Below are 20,513 nucleotides of genomic sequence, written 5' to 3'. Positions count from 1 at the left end.
ACAATGAAATAGTGGACTGAAGCCTTTATTTACATAGTAAGAACGTTATTCATGATTTGTTTTAATGTACAAGTAAAAAAAACAGCAAAGTTTTCTGTGGGTGGTTTTAGTCACACATTGACCATATTAAACACCATTGTCATTTTAAAATTATTGCTGCCTGCTATAGTTTTACTTAGAGAAGAGGCTGATGGCAAAACTTGGGAGTTCAAGCATCCATTCCCTCCACCAGCCTGTCAGAAAAGGACACCCTGACTTCTCCCCCTGCTCGCTCCGATTTATTTCCCAGAACAGAACTGTAGAGTCCCCACCACCCTGACGCCTACCCCACTTCCAAAGGCAGTTTCTGGGCGGGAGTCCCATGGCTCCGCCGTACGGAATGGAGCCGCTGCCTGGATGGCGGCTCACACGAAGAAACTCCAGTGGGCGCGGCCATGTTTTCCGCCCGCAGCCTCTCCTATGGTACTGGTCACTGTCTCTAACGACGCCTCGGCGCCCTGTTGACTGTGGGCGAATTGCGGCTTCCAAGTAAATACGGAGCATGCGCAGCACCAATAGCACGAAGGGGCGGTCGTAGAAATGGGAGCGTAAGCGGAAGTGGCCCTCGGGGCTTTTTGCCGCCGCTGACAGGAGTACGTATTTCCCTATTTTAATACGAAGAGGTCGCTGAGATGATTTGGGTTAGTTGCGATTAAGGATTGCGTAGAATTAGTAATGGAGGGCGGGGTGGGGGAGTGAGGAGTGGTCCGTGGGGTTAATACTGATGGTTTCTGAGTTCAGACATGGGGCGTGGGGCAAGGTGTGTGGCGTCGGTTGGTGGTCGTCTGTGACCGGAGTCCTTGGGCAGTGGTGGAGTTTTTGAGCTGAGTTATTGGGATTCGGGAGCCGAGAACCTGTGGGGTCAGCTTTAGGAGTCTCTCGAATCCAGGGACCGCTTTCTTTCTAACCTGGGGTGGAACGTTAGCTCATTAATTTTCAACATTCTTTAATATAATGATTCACCGGTTTTCTTTATGGCTCAAGTGTAAGTGATTTTTAAAAGAATTGTAATCACTTTTTTAGTTGACTCATGATTTACCTAAAAAGCGCGTTTTCTATTTGAAATAATGTCTGAGTAGTGCTGGAGTTGAAAAATTGCCTTATGGCCTAGGTCTTGGTTAGTTTTCGTAAATGTCACCTCTACTACATAGAAACTGTGCGTTCGCTGACTGTATTTTTATACGTGTTGAGCGTATATTTCATACATATCTACTTGCATCTCCTTACAAATTATTTTGTCTAAGAAGGTAAACTCACAGTGGAGAGGAAGCATGTCTACCTGTGTGTCCTTTTCTTGTTTCCTCTTTGTACGTTCGAAACCATATTATTATAAACAATTATGTGTATTTTAAAATAATAGTCATCAGTGAATAGGTCAAAAGATACAGCATTTCAAGCTTTCAGCAACAAATTTATAAAACATTTCCCTAAATGCTTTCTAGCAGTGGGTATTGCTGCTTTTTAATTTTATTTATTTATTTATTTTTTAGAAAATTGCTGTGTCCAGCAGTTTTTCTTTTTCTTTCTTTCTTTCTTTTTTTTATTTTTATTTATTTATTTTTTTTTATTTTTGACAGGCAGAGTGGACAGTGAGAGAGAGACAGAAAGGTCTTCCTTTTGCCGTTGGTTCACCCTCCAATGGCCGCCGCGGTAGGCGCGCTGCGGCCGGCGCACCGTGCTGATCCGATGGCAGGAGCCAGGTGCTTCTCCTGGTCTCCCATGGGGTGCAGGGCCCAAGGACTTGGGCCATCCTCCACTGCACTCCCTGGCCACAGCAGAAAGCTGGCCTGGAAGAGAGGCAACCGGGACAGGATCGGTGCCCCGACTGGGACTAGAACCCAGTGTGCAGGCGCCACAAGGTGGAGGATTAGCCTAGTGAGCCGCGGTGCCGGCCTTCTTTTTTTTTTTTTTTTTTTTTTTTTTTTTTTTTTTTTTTAAGATTTACTTATTTGAGACAGTTACAGAGAGAGGTAGAGCCAGAGAGAGTGAGAGAGGTCTTCCATTCGCTGTTTCACTACCCAGATGATCACAGTGGCTGGAGCTGCACCAATCTGAAGCCAGGAGCTTCCTCTCGGTCTCCCATGCAGGTGCAAGGGCCCAAGGTCTTGGACCATCTTCCACTGCTTTCCCAGGCCACAGCAGAGAGCTGGATCAGAAGTGGAGCAGCCGGGACTCAAACCGGTGTCCATATGGGATGCCAGTGCTGAAGAGTGGAGCTTTAACCCGCTGCACCACAGCACTGGCCCCAATTGTTGCCTTTTTTAAAAGCTTTATCATTCTGAGGAAAAATTATACTTAATTATTCTAATGTATTTTCCTGTTGCTAAAGTTGACATCTTTTTATTTAATTGCCATGTAAGTTCTCTTTTCTTTGAATATTCATATACTTTGTCTAGTTTTTTCCCCTGGTCTTTTGTTCACCTTAGTGACTGTATTAGATATAACACTAGAAATAACCTATTTCAATATCATGAAAAAATTTATACCATTTTGATTTTTATGGTATATTTTAACATAATTAGGAAGTTTTTAATTCAGAAATATCTGTGTTTTTTCCTTTATAGCTTCTGGGTTTCTTCTTATGTGTAATAATATCCCTCTCAGCCTACCATAATGTTATAGAAATGTATACTTGTAAAATTTATTCTAATATTGTATAGGAATTTAAAAAGTACATATATTTAAATGTTCAGTCCTGCTAGAATTTTTTTTTAAATTTTTTGTTTATTTGAAAGTCAGAGTTACACAGAGAGAGAAGGAGAGGCAAAGAGAGAGAGAGAGGTCTTCCTGCTGGTTCAATCCCCAATTGGCTGCAACGGCCGGAGCTATGCTGATCAATAACCAGGAGCCAGGAGCTTCTTCCTGGTCTCCCATGCGTGTGCAGGGGCCCAAGGACTTGGGCTATCTTCTACTGCTTTCCCAGGCCATAGCAGAGAGTTGGATTGGAAGAGGAGCAGCTGGGTCTCGAACCGGCACCCATATGGGATGCCGGCGCTTCAGGCCAGGGCGTTAGCCCACTGTGCCACAGCGCCAGCCCCGACAGATTTCTTATACTCTATTCTCCCAGTACACTTTCTCAAAGTGTTATCCCTGGGCCAACAATATCAGTATCACCTGGGCCGTAAATAGAAAGGCAAATTTTTAGGCCCTGTCATAGACCCAGTGAATCAGAAACTGAGGGGTGAGGCTGAGAATATTTAACTGTGTTGTAATAAGCCCTCGAGGTGATTCAGTGTATAGTCAGGTTTGGGAGCCACTGCTCTGCGTTTCTAGCTCGGGGACCTGTACTTTGGTATACTTGGGAATGTTTTTATAATGAATGTTGAATGACTGACTATGGCTGTTGTCCTTCCAGGTTTCTTGATGTCTCTAGGAAGCCCCAGACCAGATTTTCTCCAACTCCAGGCGATCTCTTCCCAACAGTTTTTCTTGAGTTTATAGATGAGCCCTAAGCTTTCAACTCCTGAGAGAACAAGGATTGAAACCCAGTGTGGCCATGCCAGCTAACTGGACTTCTACCCAGCAGTCCCCAGCCCTAGCTCCAGAAGATCATGGCAGCTCATGTGAGGTGAGGAGGTGGTCCCAGGGGCTGGCAGTTCATCCCACAATATATATCTCTGATCTATCACCAGAACCTCAGGGCAGAGATACATGGGCCACAGGAAGCAGCCAGACTGTAGACCTACTGTTTCTAAAAGAAAAAAAAAATTTTTTAATATTTATTTGAAAGGCAGAGATAGAGAGAGAGGAGAGATTTTTCATCCATTGGTTCACTCCCCAAATGGCCCAACTGCTGGAGTTGTGCCAGGCCAAATCCAGAAGCCCAGACTTCTTCTGGGTCTCCCACGTGGGTGCAGGGGCCCAAGCACTTAGGCCATCTTCCGCAGCTTTCCCAGGCCATAGCAGAGAGCTGGGTCGGAGGTGGAGCAGCTGGCTCTTGAACTGGTGACCATTAGGATGCCAGCATTGTAGGTGGTGGCTTAACCCACGGCACCACAGTGCCACCCCCAAAATTTGATCTTTCTGTCAAGAATGAACAACACATGGATAATATCTCCATCTCTAGAGGTGGGTTGTATGACAGTGGAAAGGTGACTGTGAAAGAAGACTTGTTTGTCTTCACAATGTATTGATCTTTGGCTGCAGGCAAGATTTGTGGTTAGAATTCACTTCTGTTTAGGAGTTTAGAGGTATTTCTCCATTTTTTTCTAAACTTTCTCCCCAAATACAAGTATGTTCTCTATTCTCTCTTTGAAATTTCTTTTTTAGTTTTCTCCATTTTTTTCCTCCACTGTCTTCTATTTCTTTACTATTCGCCATTCTGGAGAACTTTGAAGCCTGTCTTCCAGTTATTCTGTTGAGCTGCTTAGCACTGTTATCAACATTTTTTTTTTTTTTTGGACAGGCAGAGTTAGACAGTGAGAGAGAGAGAGAGAGAGAGAGAGAGAGAGAAAGGTCTTCCTTTGCCGTTGGTTCACCCTCCAATGGCTGCCGCGGCTGGCACGTTGCGGCCGGCGCACTGCGCTGATCCGATGGCAGGAGCCAGGTGCTTCTCCTGGTCTCCCATGGGGTGCAGGGCCCAAGGACTTGGGCCATCCTCCACTGCACTCCCTGGCCACAGCAGAGAGCTGGCCTGGAAGAGGGGCAACCGGGACAGAATCCGGTGCCCCGACCGGGACTAGAACCTGGTGTGCCGGCGCTGCAAGGCGGAGGATTAGCCTAGTGAGCCATGGCGCCGGCCTGTTATCAACATTTTAAATTCAGTGTTTTAATTTTCATAAATTCTAGTTTGTTTTCTAAACATTCTTTTTTATAAGCATTCTGTTCTTATTTATGACTTTTATGTGATTCCTATTCATCTGAAGATAAAGATGATAGTTTACTAGGAAGGGTAGAATAGGAAGTGTATTCACTTAGTTTAAAAATTAGAAAAGTCTAGAAAGCAGCACATGAAAAGGATTATGGTGATAGAAGTTCAGGAAGAAAGTGGGACTGTTGTGCCCCTACCTCTGTCCCCTACTTGCCCACATCTCCTAATATAGATGACCAGTTTCATTTTTTAGTTTTCTTTGATTTCTTCATTCTATATATAAATAAAAACAACCACAAATTGTTTTTCCTTTGATTTCACAGAAATTGTGTTTTAGAAACACTTTTGCCTATTTATTTTTTTTAAAGATTTATTTATTTATTTGAAAGGCAGAGTTACAGAGAGACACCGAGAGAGAAAAAGAAAGAGAGAGAGAGAGAGAGAGAGAGAGAGAGAGAGAGAAGTCTTCCCTCTACTGGCTCACTCCCCAAATGTCCGCAATGGCCAGAGCTGGGCTAATCCAAATCAGGAGGCTGGAGCTTCTTCTGGATCTCCTATGCCACAGTCCCAGTCCCTAGAAATAAGAAAAATTAAAAAAAAAAAAGACCCAGGAGAGAGCTTCATTGGAAGTGGAACAGCCAGGACTTGGACTCGAACCCTCACCCACGTGGGATGCTGGCACTGCAGGCAGTTGCTTTACCCACTATGCCACAGCTCTGGCCCCGCTTACTGCTTTTTTAATGTTTGGTAAAATGCAGAACATGTTATGAACAGTGTTGCAGTGGACATTGTTGTCATTGCTCCCTTTTCTATGGAATATATAGGAAGTAGTAGAATTTCATTTCAAGGAGTCAGTCAAGTGTAGTGAGATTTTAACCAAATCTCCATGAACCTCCACTGCCATTGGTGTTGGGCGTTTTTATGATTGTGTATCTTCATTCTTTTTATTTGGAAGATAAGTATAATGCAGTAAGACAAAACTTATGGTAAAGAAGCAGCAATCACTTATACTAGAAAAGGGAATGTTCACTTTTGTGGTTTGAATAGTATTCTGATCTTTGTGCTCAGACATGATTGGAAAGTGATCTTGGTTTTGCCTTGTGTCATGATGGTCAGAATAGTGATCTTGCTTGTTTTGTGAGATTGGTTTTTGTATAACACCATGGATAATACCATTAGTTAGCTAATTCCTCATTTAAAAATAAAGGAGCAGGCCGGCGCCGCGGCTCACTAGGCTAATCCTCCGCCTTGCGGCGCCGGCACACCGGGTTCTAGTCCCGGTCGGGGCACCGATCCTGTCCCGGTTGCCCCTCTTCCAGGCCAGCTCTCTGCTGTGGCCCGGGAGTGCAGTGGAGGATGGCCCAAGTCCTTGGGCCCTGCACCCCATGGGAGACCAGGAGAAGCACCTGGCTCCTGCCATCGGATCAGCACGGTGCGCCGGCCGCAGCGCGCCTACCGCGGCGGCCATTGGAGGGTGAACCAACGGCAAAGGAAGACCTTTCTCTCTGTCTCTCTCTCTCACTGTCCACTCTGCCTGTCAAAAAGTAAAAAAAATAAAAATAAAAAAAAAATAAAAAAAATTAAAAAAAAAAAGGAGCAGAAAAAGATTGATTCAGGGCCGACGCCGCGGCTCACTTGGCTAATCCTCTGCCTACGGCGCTGGCACCCCAGGTTCTTGTCCTGGTTGGGGTACCGGTTCTGTCCTGGTTGCTCCTCTTCCAGTCCAGCTCTCTGCTGTGGTCCAGGAAGGCAGTGGAGGATGGCCCAGGTACTTGAGCCCTGCACCCGCATGGGAAACCAGGAGGAAGCATCTGGCTCCTGGCTTCAAATCGGCGCATTGCGCTGGCTGCAGCACACTGGCCGTAGCGGCCATTTGGGGGGTGAACCAACGGAAGGAAGACCTTTCTCTCTGTCTCTTTCACTGTCTAACTCTGCCTGTCAAAAAAAAAAAAGATTGATTCAGAAAAAAGAACCAAAAGAAATCTAGAATGGGCCAGCATTGTGGTATAGCAGGTAAAGCCCTCACCTCCAACACCAGCATCCATATGGGTGCTGGTTTGTGTCCCAGCTGTTCCACTTCTGATCCAGCTCCCTGCCAATGGTCTGGGAAAAGCAGCAGAAAATGGCCCAAGTGCTTGGGCCCCTGCCACCCATGTGGGAGACCTGGAAGTACCTCCTGGCTCCTTGCTTTGGCTTGACCTAGCCCAGTGGCAGCCATCCAGGGAGTGAATCAGCTGATGGAAGATCTCTGTCTTTCCCTCCCTGTAACTTTCACTTTCAAATAAATTAAATCTTTAAAAAGCAAGCAAGTGGGCTGGTGTCGTGGTGCACTAGGTTAATCTTCCTCCTGTGGTGCTGGCATCCCATATGGGTGCCTAGTTCTAGTACTGGTTGCTTCTCTTCTAGTCTAGCTCTCTGCTCTGGCCTGGGAGGGCAGTGGAGGATGGCCCAAGTGCTTGGGCGCCTGCACCCACATGGAAGACCAGGAGAAAGCACCTGGCTCCTGGCTTCGGATCAGCGCAGCTCCGGCCGTTGTGGCCGTTTGGGGAGTGAACCAACAGAAGGAAGACCTTTCTCTCTGTCTCTCTCTCTCACTGTCTGTAACTCTACCTGTCAAATAAAAATAAAATAAAATAAATCTTTTTAAAAAAATACAAGCCGTGGCTCAATTGGCTAATCCTCCGCCTTGCGGTGCCGGCACCCCGGGTTCTAGTCCTGGTCAGGGCGCCGGATTCTGTCCCAGTTGCCCCTCTTCCAGGCCAGCTCTTGCTATGGCCCGGGAGGGCAGTGGAGGATGGCCCAAGTGCTTGGGCCCTGCACCCCATGGGAGACCAGGAGAAGCACCTGGCTCCTGGCTTCAGATCAGCGTAGTGCGCCGGCAGGAGCGCGTGCGGCGGCCATTGGAGGGTGAACCAACGGCAAAGGAAGACCTTTCTCTCTGTCTCTCTCTCACTGTCCACTCTGCCTGTCAAAAAAAAAAAAAAAGCAAGCAAGCAAGCTAGGGCTATAATTTTTGTAATACATCAAAAGGAATTTAATTTGAAAAACACCTAAAGGGATGAAGAAGGATGTTTCATACTTATAAAAGGAACAGTTTACAAAGAGTTATAAAATTATCAACATTTATTTAACTGATAACGTTTCTTTTAACTCTATTAGGTAAACATGAACAGAATATTTTTTAGAAGATTCATTGATTTGCTTGAGAGGCAGAGTTACTGACAGAGACGGAGGAGACAGAGAGAGGTCTTCCATCTGCTGGTTCACTCCCCAAATGGCCGCTGGGCCAATCTGAAGCCAGAAGTCAGGAGCTTCTCTGGCTCTGCCATGCGGGTTCAGGGGCCCAAGCACTGGGGTCATCTTCTGCTTTCCCAGGCCATCAACAGAGAGAGGCTATCAGTTGGGAGCTGGATAGGAAGTGGAGCAGCTGAGACTTAAACCAGCACCCATATGGGATACCAGCGCCGTAGGTGGTTGCTTAACCTACTACACCACAGCGCCGGCCCCCAAAAATTTAAATATACCATTCACACTACCCTTAAAAGCTTAGTGATTAAAGAAGAAAAAAACCTGTAAATCTTTGACATAATATTATTATTTTTCTTCTCTAAGCAAAAACATTAATTTAGAAACAAAAAAAAAAGGCTTTTGTACAACATTGTGAATGTAGTTAATAGTACTGAACTGCACGCTTAAGATTATAATGATAAATTTGGTTAAGTACGCTTTGTCACAATTTAAAAAAATCAATATTTCAGTAAATAACTTGCTATATCTTAAAGTTTGTAAGGTAAAGCTAAGCCAGGTGGGGAGAGGGTTAATACAGATTTAAATGCCTTTGTAAGAAATGCTAGAAACTTACAGTCTAAAGATAATTTAGAAAAGTAATTTATATCATGCATATACATTTAAAATCTAGATGAAAAGGGTGAATTTCTAGAAACATGAAATTTCCTACCATATCTTTAATTGCCATGTCTCACATTTTCATTTGTAGATGTTCAGATTTTCATTTTAAAAATTCCACTTTTAATAAAGTTAGTATTGCCACATTGGAGAGATACATTTGCCATTTGGAGTGTCATTAGGACTTTTGTTTGTAAATTTTATGATAAATATTTCTGAATGTGACATAGACACTTGAAAAGATAACAGATACTTGAAAAGAAATCTATTTCTAGGATATGAAACATGATTCTACAAGATATTACAAGGTTCTTACAGAATTAGCTTTTTTTTTTTTTTCACTTTATTTCATGGATCTGAGAAATGTTTAAAGTTTCTTACTAAAAATGAACTTCTGCCGGCGCCGCAGCTCAATAGGCTAATCCTCCACCTTGCGGCGCCGGCACACTGGGTTCTAGTCCCAGTCGGGGTGCTGGATTCTGTCCTGGTTGTCCCTCTTCCAGGCCAGCTCTCTGCTGTGGCCAGGGAGTGCAGTGGAGGATGGCCTAAGTGCTTGGGCCCTGCACCCCATGGGAGACCAGGAGAAGACCTGGCTCCTGGCTTCGGATCAGCACGGTGCGCCGGCCACAGCGTGCCGGCCATTGGAGGGTGAACCAACGGCAAAGGAAGACCTTTTCTCTCTGTCTCTCTCTCTCACTGTCCACTCTGCCTGTCCAAAAAAAGAAAGAAAGAAAAGAAAGAAAAAAAATGAACTTCTCTCTGTATCTTACTATAGTTTTAGTATTTAAATCTTTGTGCTATGTAAATCCATATAGTGATATTAATAGCATCTAAAATGCATTTCACATTGCATCCTTGTCATGTTTAATATTTCCCCCCTACACTTCAGCTCCTTTCTGTTGATATTTCCATGTGTGTCTTTGCTCATCTTTTCACTGTCATCTTTCAGAGTCCTTATGTGTCTCTTCTGTTTACCAGTGGAAAGCTGTGTTTCATGTTGTGCTCCACAAAAGATTTCTACACAGCTTCTATGTATACATCCTCATACATCTCTTGTCACTGAATCTCACTATGTACAAAATCTAAATAACTTTCTCTTGCCTTCTTTCTTTAGCCCCTTCCTTTTGTTCTTTTTTTTTATTTGACGGGTAGAGTTATAGATAGTGAGAGAGACAAAGAGAAGAGTCTTCCTTCTGTTGGTTCACTCCCAAATGGCTGATATCGCCGGCGCTGCGCCGATCCGAAGCCAGGAGCCAGGTGCTTCTTCCTGGTCTCCCATGCGGGTGCAGGAGCCCAAGCACTTGGGCCATCCTCCACTGCCCCCTCCCCGCCACCCACAGCAGAGAGCTGGACTAGAAGAGGAACAACTGGGACTAGAACCCGGCACCCATGTGGAATGCCGGCACCGCAATGCAGAGGATTAACCAAGTGAGCCACGGTGCCGGCCTTCCTTTTGTTCTTCCACCTGTTGCATCACAGTCTTCGTAGTTATTCAAAAATGAAAGCTAACAATTATTTTTAAATCCTTTTTTCTCACCTTTATATTCAAAATTATTTCTACCGCTTTAATAATGAATATTGGTTTCCTTCTATATCCCTTTTAGCAATTCATTTTACCTTACTTTAGGTGAGTACGTAATTTATACTCTAGTACATGAATTGTACAGTAGGTCTTGTGACTGTGACTGATCTTCCAGTCTTGTCCATTCTAAAATTTCTCTATTTCACCCTAAACATTGGAGAATCCACTTATGATGATTGTCCAAATTCATTATTCCATTTGGAATGTCAAATGGTAACATTTTATTGTATTCTTTTTTCTGTATTATCTAGAATCAGTCTATAAAGAACTTTTCCATTATTTAGCTATCCTGTAATATTGATCATATAGGGGAAAGATTAGATGTACATTTGATTACCTTAATTACCTTTACTTAAAGGAAAATCATACTTGCTGTATGAGCAAACTATTTTTCCAGTAACCACCTTCCTAACACATCATGCAGACTTCTCTTCATTTATAGAGACCTATTCACTGTCACTGAACTTGTTACATATTTTCCTGTCTGAAAACCTTGCTCTTAGCTTTTGTGGGAAATGTCCCCCTCACTTCCTATTCTGTATTGTACTACTTAACTTTCAGCTTAAATTCATCAACTCTATGGAATATAACTCACTCTCCCATGTAGAAGGCATTTTTTCTTCATTTGGGCCCTCCATGTATCCTTTGTAGATACTATTTTTCAACAACCTAATGAATTTATACCATTTTTTTTTCTCCAAACTTTGTTCTAGTTTGTTTTAAAGTCTTTTAAGATTCTAAAAGATTAGAAGTGTAATTAATTCATTTCTGCTTGCCCAGGAATAGTATCAGAAACAGTATCACAGGTCATTGTTCCAATTGCTAGAAGACTAAAAGAGTGCCTATTTCCATCAGCAGTCTTGAAAAATGAATAAATTGAATGACTGTATAACAAATAGTAGAAATTCTTTATTGGATTTCTTTCTTGTACAAAATATGTAAAACTAGTTATTTAATGTGTACCCTATGTAAAAGATAATTTTGTGGCAGTTCCTGGATTACACAGGTATACACATTTGTTGAAACTTTAACAGAATTGAACCCTAAAGATTGGTACATTTAGTATATGTAAGTTTTACGTAAGAAAGGTAAACAAATATTATCCTCTTGTTAATGACTTGTATTCTGAAGTGTTTGGGAGGAAGTATACTTCAGTTTTCTTTGAAATGCTCAAATAAGTAAGCTGGGTCAACGCATAAAGGGATGAGTAGATAAGTGATATAGTAGGGAGAGGAAAATGTTAATAAAAGGTCCTACTTGATGTATATATGGATTTTTACTCTTCAGTTTTTAAAAATTTCCTGTATATTTGAAAATTTTCATAGTAAAATTATGAAAGATGTGTTTATTAAGATTTTATTTGCAAGGCACAGTGACAGAGAGAGAGGGTGAGAAATCTTCCATCTACTGGTTCACTACCCAAATGGCTACAACAGCTGGGGCTGGGACAAACCGAAGCCAGGGACCATCAAGGTGGCAGGAGCCCAAATACTTGTGCCATCTTCTTTTGCTTTCCTGGGAGCATTAGTAAGGAGCTGGATAGGAAGTGGGGCAGCCAAGACTTGAACTAATACTACTTGGATATGGGATACTGATGTCACAAGTGGCAGCTTAACTCAGTGCACTGCAGCCCCAGTCCCTTTATTTTTATTTTAAAATAGATTTTATTGTATATATTTAAGGTATCAACTTAAGGTTTTAAGATACACATATTTCTGAGGGTTTAACAAAGTCCATGGGAAAAATGGAATTTAAAGGGAAGTGAGTTTTGGTATAAAAACTTCTAAAATTCCTGCATAGTTTTTTATAATATGCATTGTCCATGGACTTTTTTTAAGATTTTTATTTATTTATTGAGAGGTAGAGTTACAGAGAGAGAGAGGGAGAGACACAGAGAGAGGTCTTCCATCTGCTGGTTCACTCCCCCAGAAGACTGCAATAGCCAGAGCTGAGCCGATCTGAAACAAGGAGCTTCTTCCAGGTCTCCCACACGGATGCAGAGGCCCAGGCACTTGGGCCATCTTCCACTGCTTTCCCAGGCCACGGCAGAGAGCTGGATCAGAAGAGGAGCACCTGGGACTTGAACCAGCACCCATATGGGATGCCGCACTGCAGGCAGCAGCTTTACCTGCCTATTCCACAGCGCTGGCCCCCATGGACTTTTTGAAAACCTTAATGTATACCTACAGTAAATGGTCATTAAAGTAGAACAAATTAACATATCCATCATCTTACTTAACTACCCAAATTTTGTCTCCCACCCCCACAATTATAAATTGTGCCAAGAACAATTTATAATCTACTCACTTGGCAAAAATCCTAAATACACACACTATTATTAACTATCATCCTGATATTATACATTACCTCTATCAATTTATTCATTCTACATGTTTGTCACTGTGTATGCTTTGACATATACCTCTGTTTTGTTCCCCTGACACTAACTGTTGTAACCACTGTTTTATTCTTTGTGCATTTGAATAAAATCCAGAAAAGTCCCAATTCTGAAACACTTAACCCCCACATTTAGGATAAATGATACTTAGCTGTATGTATATATTTTATATTAAATATATATTTATTCATTTGCCCATTAGTGGGTATCTAGATTGTTTATGAATCATAGCTATCATGAATAATGTTGCCATGAACATGGGAATACAAGCATCTTCATGTGGGGGTGATTTCATTTCCTTTGAGTATGTTCCCAGAAGGGGGATTGCTGGATCAAATAGTAGTTCTATTTTTAGTTTCTTTAGGAGCCTCTCTGCTGTTTTCCTTAATGGTTGCATCAGTCTACATTCCCATCAACAGTGTAAAGGCTTCCCTTTCTCTACCACACTCACTTGTAATCTCTTATTTTTTTGATAATAGCTATCCTAATGGGTGAGGTTTATCTCATTATAGTTTTGATGTCCTTTCTTTGATAATTAGTGAAGTCAGGCATCTTTTCAAGTATGTATCTTTGGCCATTTTAATGTCATCGTTAGAGAGAGGTCTTAAGTTTTTTTACCCACCTTTTAGTTGGGTTATATATTTTTTGCTATTGAGTATGTGAATTCTATATAAACCTTGGATGTTGGGGCTGGTGCTGTGGCATAGGGGGTAAAGCCACCAACTGCAGTGCCAGCATCCCACGTGGGCACTGGTTCTAGTCCCAGTTGCTCTACTAACTATCCGGCTTTCTGCCATGGCCAGGGAAAGCAGTAGAAGATGGCCCAAGTCCTTGGGCCCCTGCACCGCGTGGGAGACCCGGAAGAAGCTCCTGGTTTCGGATCAGCCCAGCTCTGGTTGTTGCGGCCATTTGGGGAGTGAACCAATGGATGGAAGACTTCTCTCTCTACTTCTGCCTTTCAAATAAATAAATATTAAACAAAAAAAAACAAAAAACCTTGGATGTTAACCAATTATCCAATAACATGGTTTGCAAATCGTTTTTTCCAAAGCTAGTTGGCTGTTTCAGTTATAGATTAAGCCTTTTAGTTTGATGTAGTCCCATTTATTCATTTTTTGCTTTTATACTCAGAACTTTTGATGTGATATGCTAAGGAATCATTGCCATGGCCAATGTCCAAGAGCTTTTCCCCTATGTTTTCTTCTGGAGTTTTATGACTTAAGGTCTTACATTAAGGTCTCTTGTCCATTTTGAGTTGATTTTTATGTCTGGCATAAGATATGGGACCAATTTCATTCTTTTATTTAAAGGTTTTATTTATTTGAGAGGTAGGGTTACAGTCAGCAAGAGAGAGAGACACAGAGAGAAAGGTCTTCCATCTATTGGTTCACTCCCCAAACGGCCATAACGGCTAGAGCTGAGCCAGTCAGGAGCCAGGAGCTTCTTCCGGGTCTCCCACATGGGTGCAGGGACCCAAGCACTTAGGCTATCTTCCATTACCTTCTCAGGCCATAGCAGAGAGTTGGATTGGAAGAGGAGCAGCTGGGACTAGAACCAGCACCCATATGGGATGCTGGTGCTGCAGGCAGAAATTTAGTGTACTATGCCACAGCTCCAGCTCCCAGTTTCAGTCTTTTGCATGTGGAAGTGTAGTTTCCCAACACCATTTACTAAAAAGATTATTGTTTCCCCTTTGTGTCTTTTTGGTACCCTTGTCAAAAATTAGTTGACCATATGTGTTTGGGTTTATTTCTGGCCTCTCTATTCTGTTCCATTGGTATTTGTGTCTGCCAGTATGATAGTGCTTTGATTAGTGTAGCTTTGCTATATAATTGTAAATCAGGAAGTGTGATGTCTATAGCTATTTTTTCCCTCTTCAGAATTACTTTAGCCATTGGAGGTCTTTTATTTTAAGATTGTTTTTTCTGTTTCTGAGAAGAATGTCATTGGAGTTTTGATAGGGATTATATTATATAATTTTTTACTTTAGGTTGTGTGGACATTTTAGCCATATTAATTCTGATCCATGAGCATAAATAATCATATGTATTCCTATTAGTTAATATTGTTTCTTTCTACTTCAAGAACTTCTGTAAGCCTTTCTTATAAGGCAGGACTACTGGTGATGAGTTCTTTTCTGGAAAAGACTTTATTTCTTCATTTCTGAAGGGAGTTTTATTGAATACAGCATTCTTAGCCCACAATTATTTTCTTTTACCACTTTTACTTTATCATCCATTCTTTCCTAGCCTGCAAGGTTTATGTTGAGAAATCTACCGATAGTCCAATAGAGATTTTTTTATGTGATTTGATGCTTTTCTCTTGCTACTTTTGAAATTCTCTTTGACTTTTGTTGATTTAATTATGATGTGCTGTGGAGTGGACCTCTTTAAGTTGAATCTGGGAACTTTTTTTTTTAAGATTTATTTATTTATTTGAAAGAGTTACAGAGAGGCAGAGAGAGAGAGAGAGAGAGAGAGAGAGAGAGAGAGAGAAAGGGGTCCTCCCTCTGCTGGTTCACTCCCCAGATGGCCACAACTCCTGGAGCTGCACCAATCCGAAACCAGGAGCTAGGAACAGTCTCCTCGTCTCCCACGGGGGAACAAGGGGCCATCTTCTGCTGCTTTCCGAGGCTATAGCAGAGAGTTGGATCAGAAGTGGAGCAACAGGAACTTGAACTGGCACCCACATGGGATGCCAGCACTGCGAGTGGCAGTTTCACCCAACACGCCACAGCGCTGGCCCCTGGGAACTTTTGAGTTTCTTGGATCTGATATTCATGTCCCTTCTATGACTTAGGAAGTTTTCAGCAATTATTTCATTAAACGTACTTTCTGTCCCTATTTTTGTTTCTTCTCCTTTTGAAACTCCACTGATGTGAAAGTTTGTTTGCTTTGTGGTGTCACATAAGTTTCATAGGCTGTCCTTATTCTTTTTCATTTCTTAGTTTTTGTTTCCTCTGAGTTGATAATTTTTTTAAAAGATCTATTGTACTTATTTGACAGACAGAGTTAGAGAGAGACAGAGACAGAAAGAGAGAGAGAGAGAGAGAGAAAGGAGGGAGGTAGGTCTTCCATCTGCTGGTTCACTCCCCAAATGGTTGCAACAGCCGGAGCTGCACCTATCTGAAGCCAGGAGCCAGGAGCTTCTTCCTGGTCTCCCACACAGGTGCAGGGGCCCAAGGACTTGGGCCATCTTTCACTGCTTTCCCAGGCCACAGCAGAGAGCTGGATCAGAAATAGAGCAGCCTGGACTTGAACTGGCATCCAAATGGGATGCCAGCACTGCAGGCTGGGGCTTTAACCCACTGGGCCACAGCACTCTTTTTTTTTTTTTGTTTTTAAGATTTATTTATTTATTTGAAAGGCCAATTTACAAAGAGGCGGAGGCAGAGAGAGAGAGAGAGAGAGAGAGAGAGAGAAAGAGAAAGAGGGAGAAAGAGGGAGGGAGAGGTCTTCTATCTGCTGGTTCACTCCCCAAATGGCTGCAACTGCTGGAGCTGTGCCAATCTGAAGCCAGGAATCTGAAATTTCTTCTGGGTCTCCCACACAAGTGCAGACTTGGGCCGTCTTCTCCTGCTTTCCCAAGCCATAGCTGAGAGCTAGATGGGAAGTGGAGCAGCCGGGACTCTCTAACTGGCTCCCATATGGGATGCTGGCACTGCAGGCCCACTGAGTTGTTAATTTCAAAAGACCTGTCTTCAAGTTCAGAGACTCTTCTTCTTGATCTAGTCTGTTGATACAGTTCTGTGTTGTATCTTTAATTTTATTCATTGAATTCTTCATCTCCAAAGTATTGTTTGGTTCCTTTTATAACTGTTGAATTTCTCATTCAGATCATAATTTGTTTTCCTGATTTTGTTGAATGTCTATATTATTTGCATTTCATTAAGTTTCCTTAAGATCTTTGTTTTGAATTCCTTTTCATGCATTTTGTAAATTTTTGTTTCTTTGGGTTCAGTTACTGGATAATTTATGTTTCTAGGCAATGTCATGTTTTCTACCTTTTTGGTGTTTATTGTGTTCCTGTGTTAAGATCTGTGCATCTGGGAGAGCAATACCTCTTCCAAACTTTACAGAGTGACTTCTATAGAGAAGTAGTTTCCCCTGAGAAGGGTCTTAGTGTGGCTGTTGAGAAGGCTGTGGTAGTTGTAGTCCAAGGAGATGCAGTGGGATAGTTGTATGCAGCATCTTCCATTAGTCCCGACATCAGTGACCACTGTGGGTGCCTCAGTGGCATAGGCTGTAGGAGTTTGTAGAAGTGGAGATAGCAGTGTAAATTGTCTTTCTCTCATTTTTCTCACAGCAGGGAGTTGTAGTTGAGGGGATCCATCCTTTTGTTGGATCTGACATGGCTCACAAGCAGCTACAGCAGCACTGGGGTCCATGTCTTGCTTGCTGACAGTGGCTGTGCAGCTGGCATCCTGGGCTTAGGGTCTCCTGAATCTATTGTGGCACCTGGTTTGAGCATGCAGGTTCACTTTGCGAGGCAGGATTGGATGCAGAAGGCCCACAAAACCAAATTCTGTGACTCTGACCCCACCCCCTGGAGCTCATTGTCAGGGGGCTTGGTTGTAGTTGTGACCCTGACCTTGTATGGCAAAGCACAGCTCTGGCCCTGCTCCATAGAGTGAGGGTGCTCTGGGGGTTTGGGCCTGAGGAGCAGGGTACAGCTGTCATTTAGGAATCACAGTCAATAGGGCATAGTGACAATTCAGGCCCCAGGAGATGATGTGCTGTCTGGTGGTGATTCTGGACTCTGGAGTGGTTGAACATTGAGCAGTATATCAGATCTGTGAGCCAGATGCAGAAGCAACAACGGTCTCGTGATGGTGGAGAGCAGCTATTGCTTGGGCTCTGGGTACCAGGGGCCATCCCAATTCTCTGGCCTGTAGGCAGGGTGTGTTAGCTGAGCCAGTGCTTTGTTTCCTGTTAGACCAGAGAGCTGACCATGCTCTGCTCGTGCCAGCCAAGGCACCTGTTCTCCAGGAGGTGATGTACATGGTAATGTACTGCTTTGGGAAGAAGTACTGGTTCCCTAGAAGGCAGGGAGCTGCTGCAGTTGAGGGACGGGGGGCATGGTTCTCTGGATAGGCAAGTAATCTATTCCCTGGAAGGCGGTGTTCTCAGCTCAGTCGCTGAGGAGCGGGTGCAGCAGTGAGTGAGAGGGGTGGATGGAGCAGCTATGTCAGCTTGGCTGTATGGGGTAGGATAAAGCAGCAACTCAGCTTGCAGCTGGTCAGTCATCAGACAGGTGCAGTTCAACAGCAACAAAGCCTCAGGGATTGAAAGGGTACTTGGCTACTCAGCCCTGGAAATGGCCTCACCCATCAGTGTTGCCAGTTTTGATTACATAGCTGAGTATCTGTGTGGGCCACAAGGGGCAGAACAGTGTCAGATTCTTCTCTGTGGGAAGTGCAGCTATATGGATTCCAGGCAGCCTCCTAAGTTAGGCTTAGTACCAGTGAGGACTGTAGGAGTCCTCAGTAGTGAGGCCTGTAGGTTTCTGGGGTATTGATGGGGACTGCTGGGGTCCTTTTTTTTAGCTTTTCCCCACAGGGAGAAGTCCCTCTGTTTGTAAACTCATCAGAGCTTGGCGATAGGGTGATGAAAGTGAGGTTTTTCCTGCTCTCCTGGTTTTCTGTGCTCTATAAGAAGGTTTCTGTTATTCTTTATTTTTTATAAGGTTTATTTTATTTATTTGAAAGTTACAGAGAGAGGTAGAGACAGAGAGAGATGTCTTCCATCTGCCAGTTCACTCCCCAAATGGCTGCAATGGCTGGAGCTGTGCCGATCCAAAGCCGGGAGCCAGGAGCTTCTTCTGGGTCTCTCACATGGGTGCAGGGGTCCAAGGACTTGATTCATCCTCCACTGCTTTCCCAGGCCATAGCAGAGAGCTGGATTGGAAGAGGAGCAGCCAGGACTAGAACCAGCCCCAAATGGGATGCTGGCACTTCAGGCAAGGGTGTTAACCTGCTGTGCCACAGTGCCAGCTCCTATTCCTTATTTTTTTAAAAAAAGATTTATTTATTTATTTTGAAAGGTAGACTTACAGAGACAGAGACAGACACAGAGAAAGAGAGAATATCTTCCATCCACTGGTTCACTCCCTAAATGACTACAATGGCCAGGGCTGGGACAGGCCCAAAACAGGAGCTTCTTCTGGATCTCCCACATGGGTGCAGGGGCCCAAGTACTTGGGCCATCTTTTACTGTTTTCCCAGGTGCATTAGCAGGGAGCTGGATTGGAAGTGGAACAGCCGGGACTTGAACCAGCACCCATACAGGATACCAGTGTTGTACCGGCCCCTCTGCTATTCCTTTTATATGCTCCAGCACTTGCCTTCAGTTATTTTCATCAAAATTTGAGGGGGGTATACAGATGCTAGGGGCTTCTAGTTAGTCATCTTGCTGATGTCATACTCTGGCACTGAGTTTTTAAAAAAGAGGAGGCAGGGGCCGGCACTGTGGCATAGTGGGCTAACCTCCGCATACAGTGCCAGCATCCCATATGGGTGCCAGTTCATTCCTGGCTGCTCCTCTTCTGATCCAGCTCTATGCTATGGCCTGGGAAAGCAGTAGAAGATGAGCCAAGCGCTTGGGCCCCTGTACTTGTGTGGCAGACCTGGAAGAAGCTCCTGGCTCCTGGCTTTGGATCAGCCCAGCTCTGGCCATTCCGCCCATTTGGGGAGCGAACCAGTGGATAGAAGACCTTTCTCTCTGACTCTCCCTTTGTCTGCAACTCTACCTCTCAAATAAATAAATAAATCTTTAAAAAGAAAAAAAAAGAGGAGACAAATTAACAAAAGCAACAAAATCCACGTTCCATATTCATAAGTATAGTCTCTTCATCCCCCAAAGCTAACTTCACATTGAACAGGAGTTTGCCCTTGCAGGGATCAGTGTCCTTCAGGGATGTGGCTATTGATTTCAGCAGTGAGGAATGGCAGCGCCTGGAACCTGCTCAGAGAAGTCTCTACTGGGATGTGATGCAGGAGACCTTCAGCCACCTGCTCTCAGTAGGTAAGCAGAGTCGCCTTGGTATCTGAAAGGAGGCCTCACTGGGATGTTACAGGTTTTCTTGATAAATGCTATAAGACATTTTCAGTATATGATAGTTCTGTCCTTGATTTGTCCAGGATTCTTGTCCTTTGATAATTTTTGGTAATATTCTGTTCAGACAGAAATAATTACTTTTCTGAAGAACAAGCCTTCATTGCACAACTGGACTTCATTTAATTAGCTGGACTCAATGTTTTATCATTTCCCACAAACAGGGTTTCAAGTTCCTGAGCCAGAAGTTTTCATGTTGGAGCAAGGAAATGAGCCACGGGAATTGCAGAGTAAGAACCCACGTCAGTTCTGTCCAGGTGAGTGAGGGAGACAGGGGAATAAATCTCAGCTGTGTTTTTTTTTGGTTTTTTTTTTTTTTGTTTTTGTTTTTAATCTCAGCTGTTATGAGGAAGACTGGCACCTTTAAAAAGCGTTGAGATTTAAGACTCTTCTGGAAGGTTCTTAATTTTTGTATTGCTTGAAAACTATTGATAATTTACCACTAAGGTAACTAAATATCTTCTACTTAGATGACATCTATTATCTCTGTCTTCTCTAGGTTTTTGGATTCTAGGCCATGTGCCAAAGATTAGAGATCTTTCTTGAGTATTCTCATTTTCTCTTATTATTTTCCCCGTACCTCCCCCATAATTCTAGAGTCTTGTCTTTTTACATTCAGGCATTCATGGGTCTGCTTTCTTGTAAATTTACAATATGGTACACACT

General features: G+C 43.3%; 1 protein-coding gene across 5 annotated transcripts in view; it reads left to right on the top strand.

Annotated features, from left to right (window-relative positions):
• Positions 1 to 20,513, top strand: part of LOC133747810 (zinc finger protein 585A) — a 97,272-nt gene that overhangs the window by 72,718 nt on the left and 4,041 nt on the right. The window contains exons 1-4 of one of the 5 annotated variants that reach the window (XM_062176162.1): positions 587 to 632; positions 3,395 to 3,607; positions 19,631 to 19,757; positions 20,012 to 20,104. The exons of 1 other annotated variant lie outside the window; for it this stretch is intronic. In XM_062176162.1, the coding sequence (XP_062032146.1) occupies positions 3,536 to 3,607; positions 19,631 to 19,757; positions 20,012 to 20,104 (292 nt within the window). In that variant the 5' untranslated portion in view covers positions 587 to 632; positions 3,395 to 3,535. Of the gene's footprint in view, positions 1 to 586; positions 681 to 1,005; positions 1,025 to 3,394; positions 3,608 to 19,630; positions 19,758 to 20,011; positions 20,105 to 20,513 lie in introns of those variants that run through there. 3 more of the 5 variants (XM_062176161.1, XM_062176163.1, XM_062176164.1) reach the window with 3 other exon arrangements.

This window comes from Lepus europaeus, chromosome 19 (genome assembly GCF_033115175.1).
Source record: "Lepus europaeus isolate LE1 chromosome 19, mLepTim1.pri, whole genome shotgun sequence".
In the NCBI taxonomy this organism is placed as follows: domain Eukaryota; kingdom Metazoa; phylum Chordata; class Mammalia; order Lagomorpha; family Leporidae; genus Lepus; species Lepus europaeus.
The sequence above is the reverse complement of the archived record's forward strand: the minus strand, read 5'-3'. Positions and strand labels throughout refer to the sequence as shown.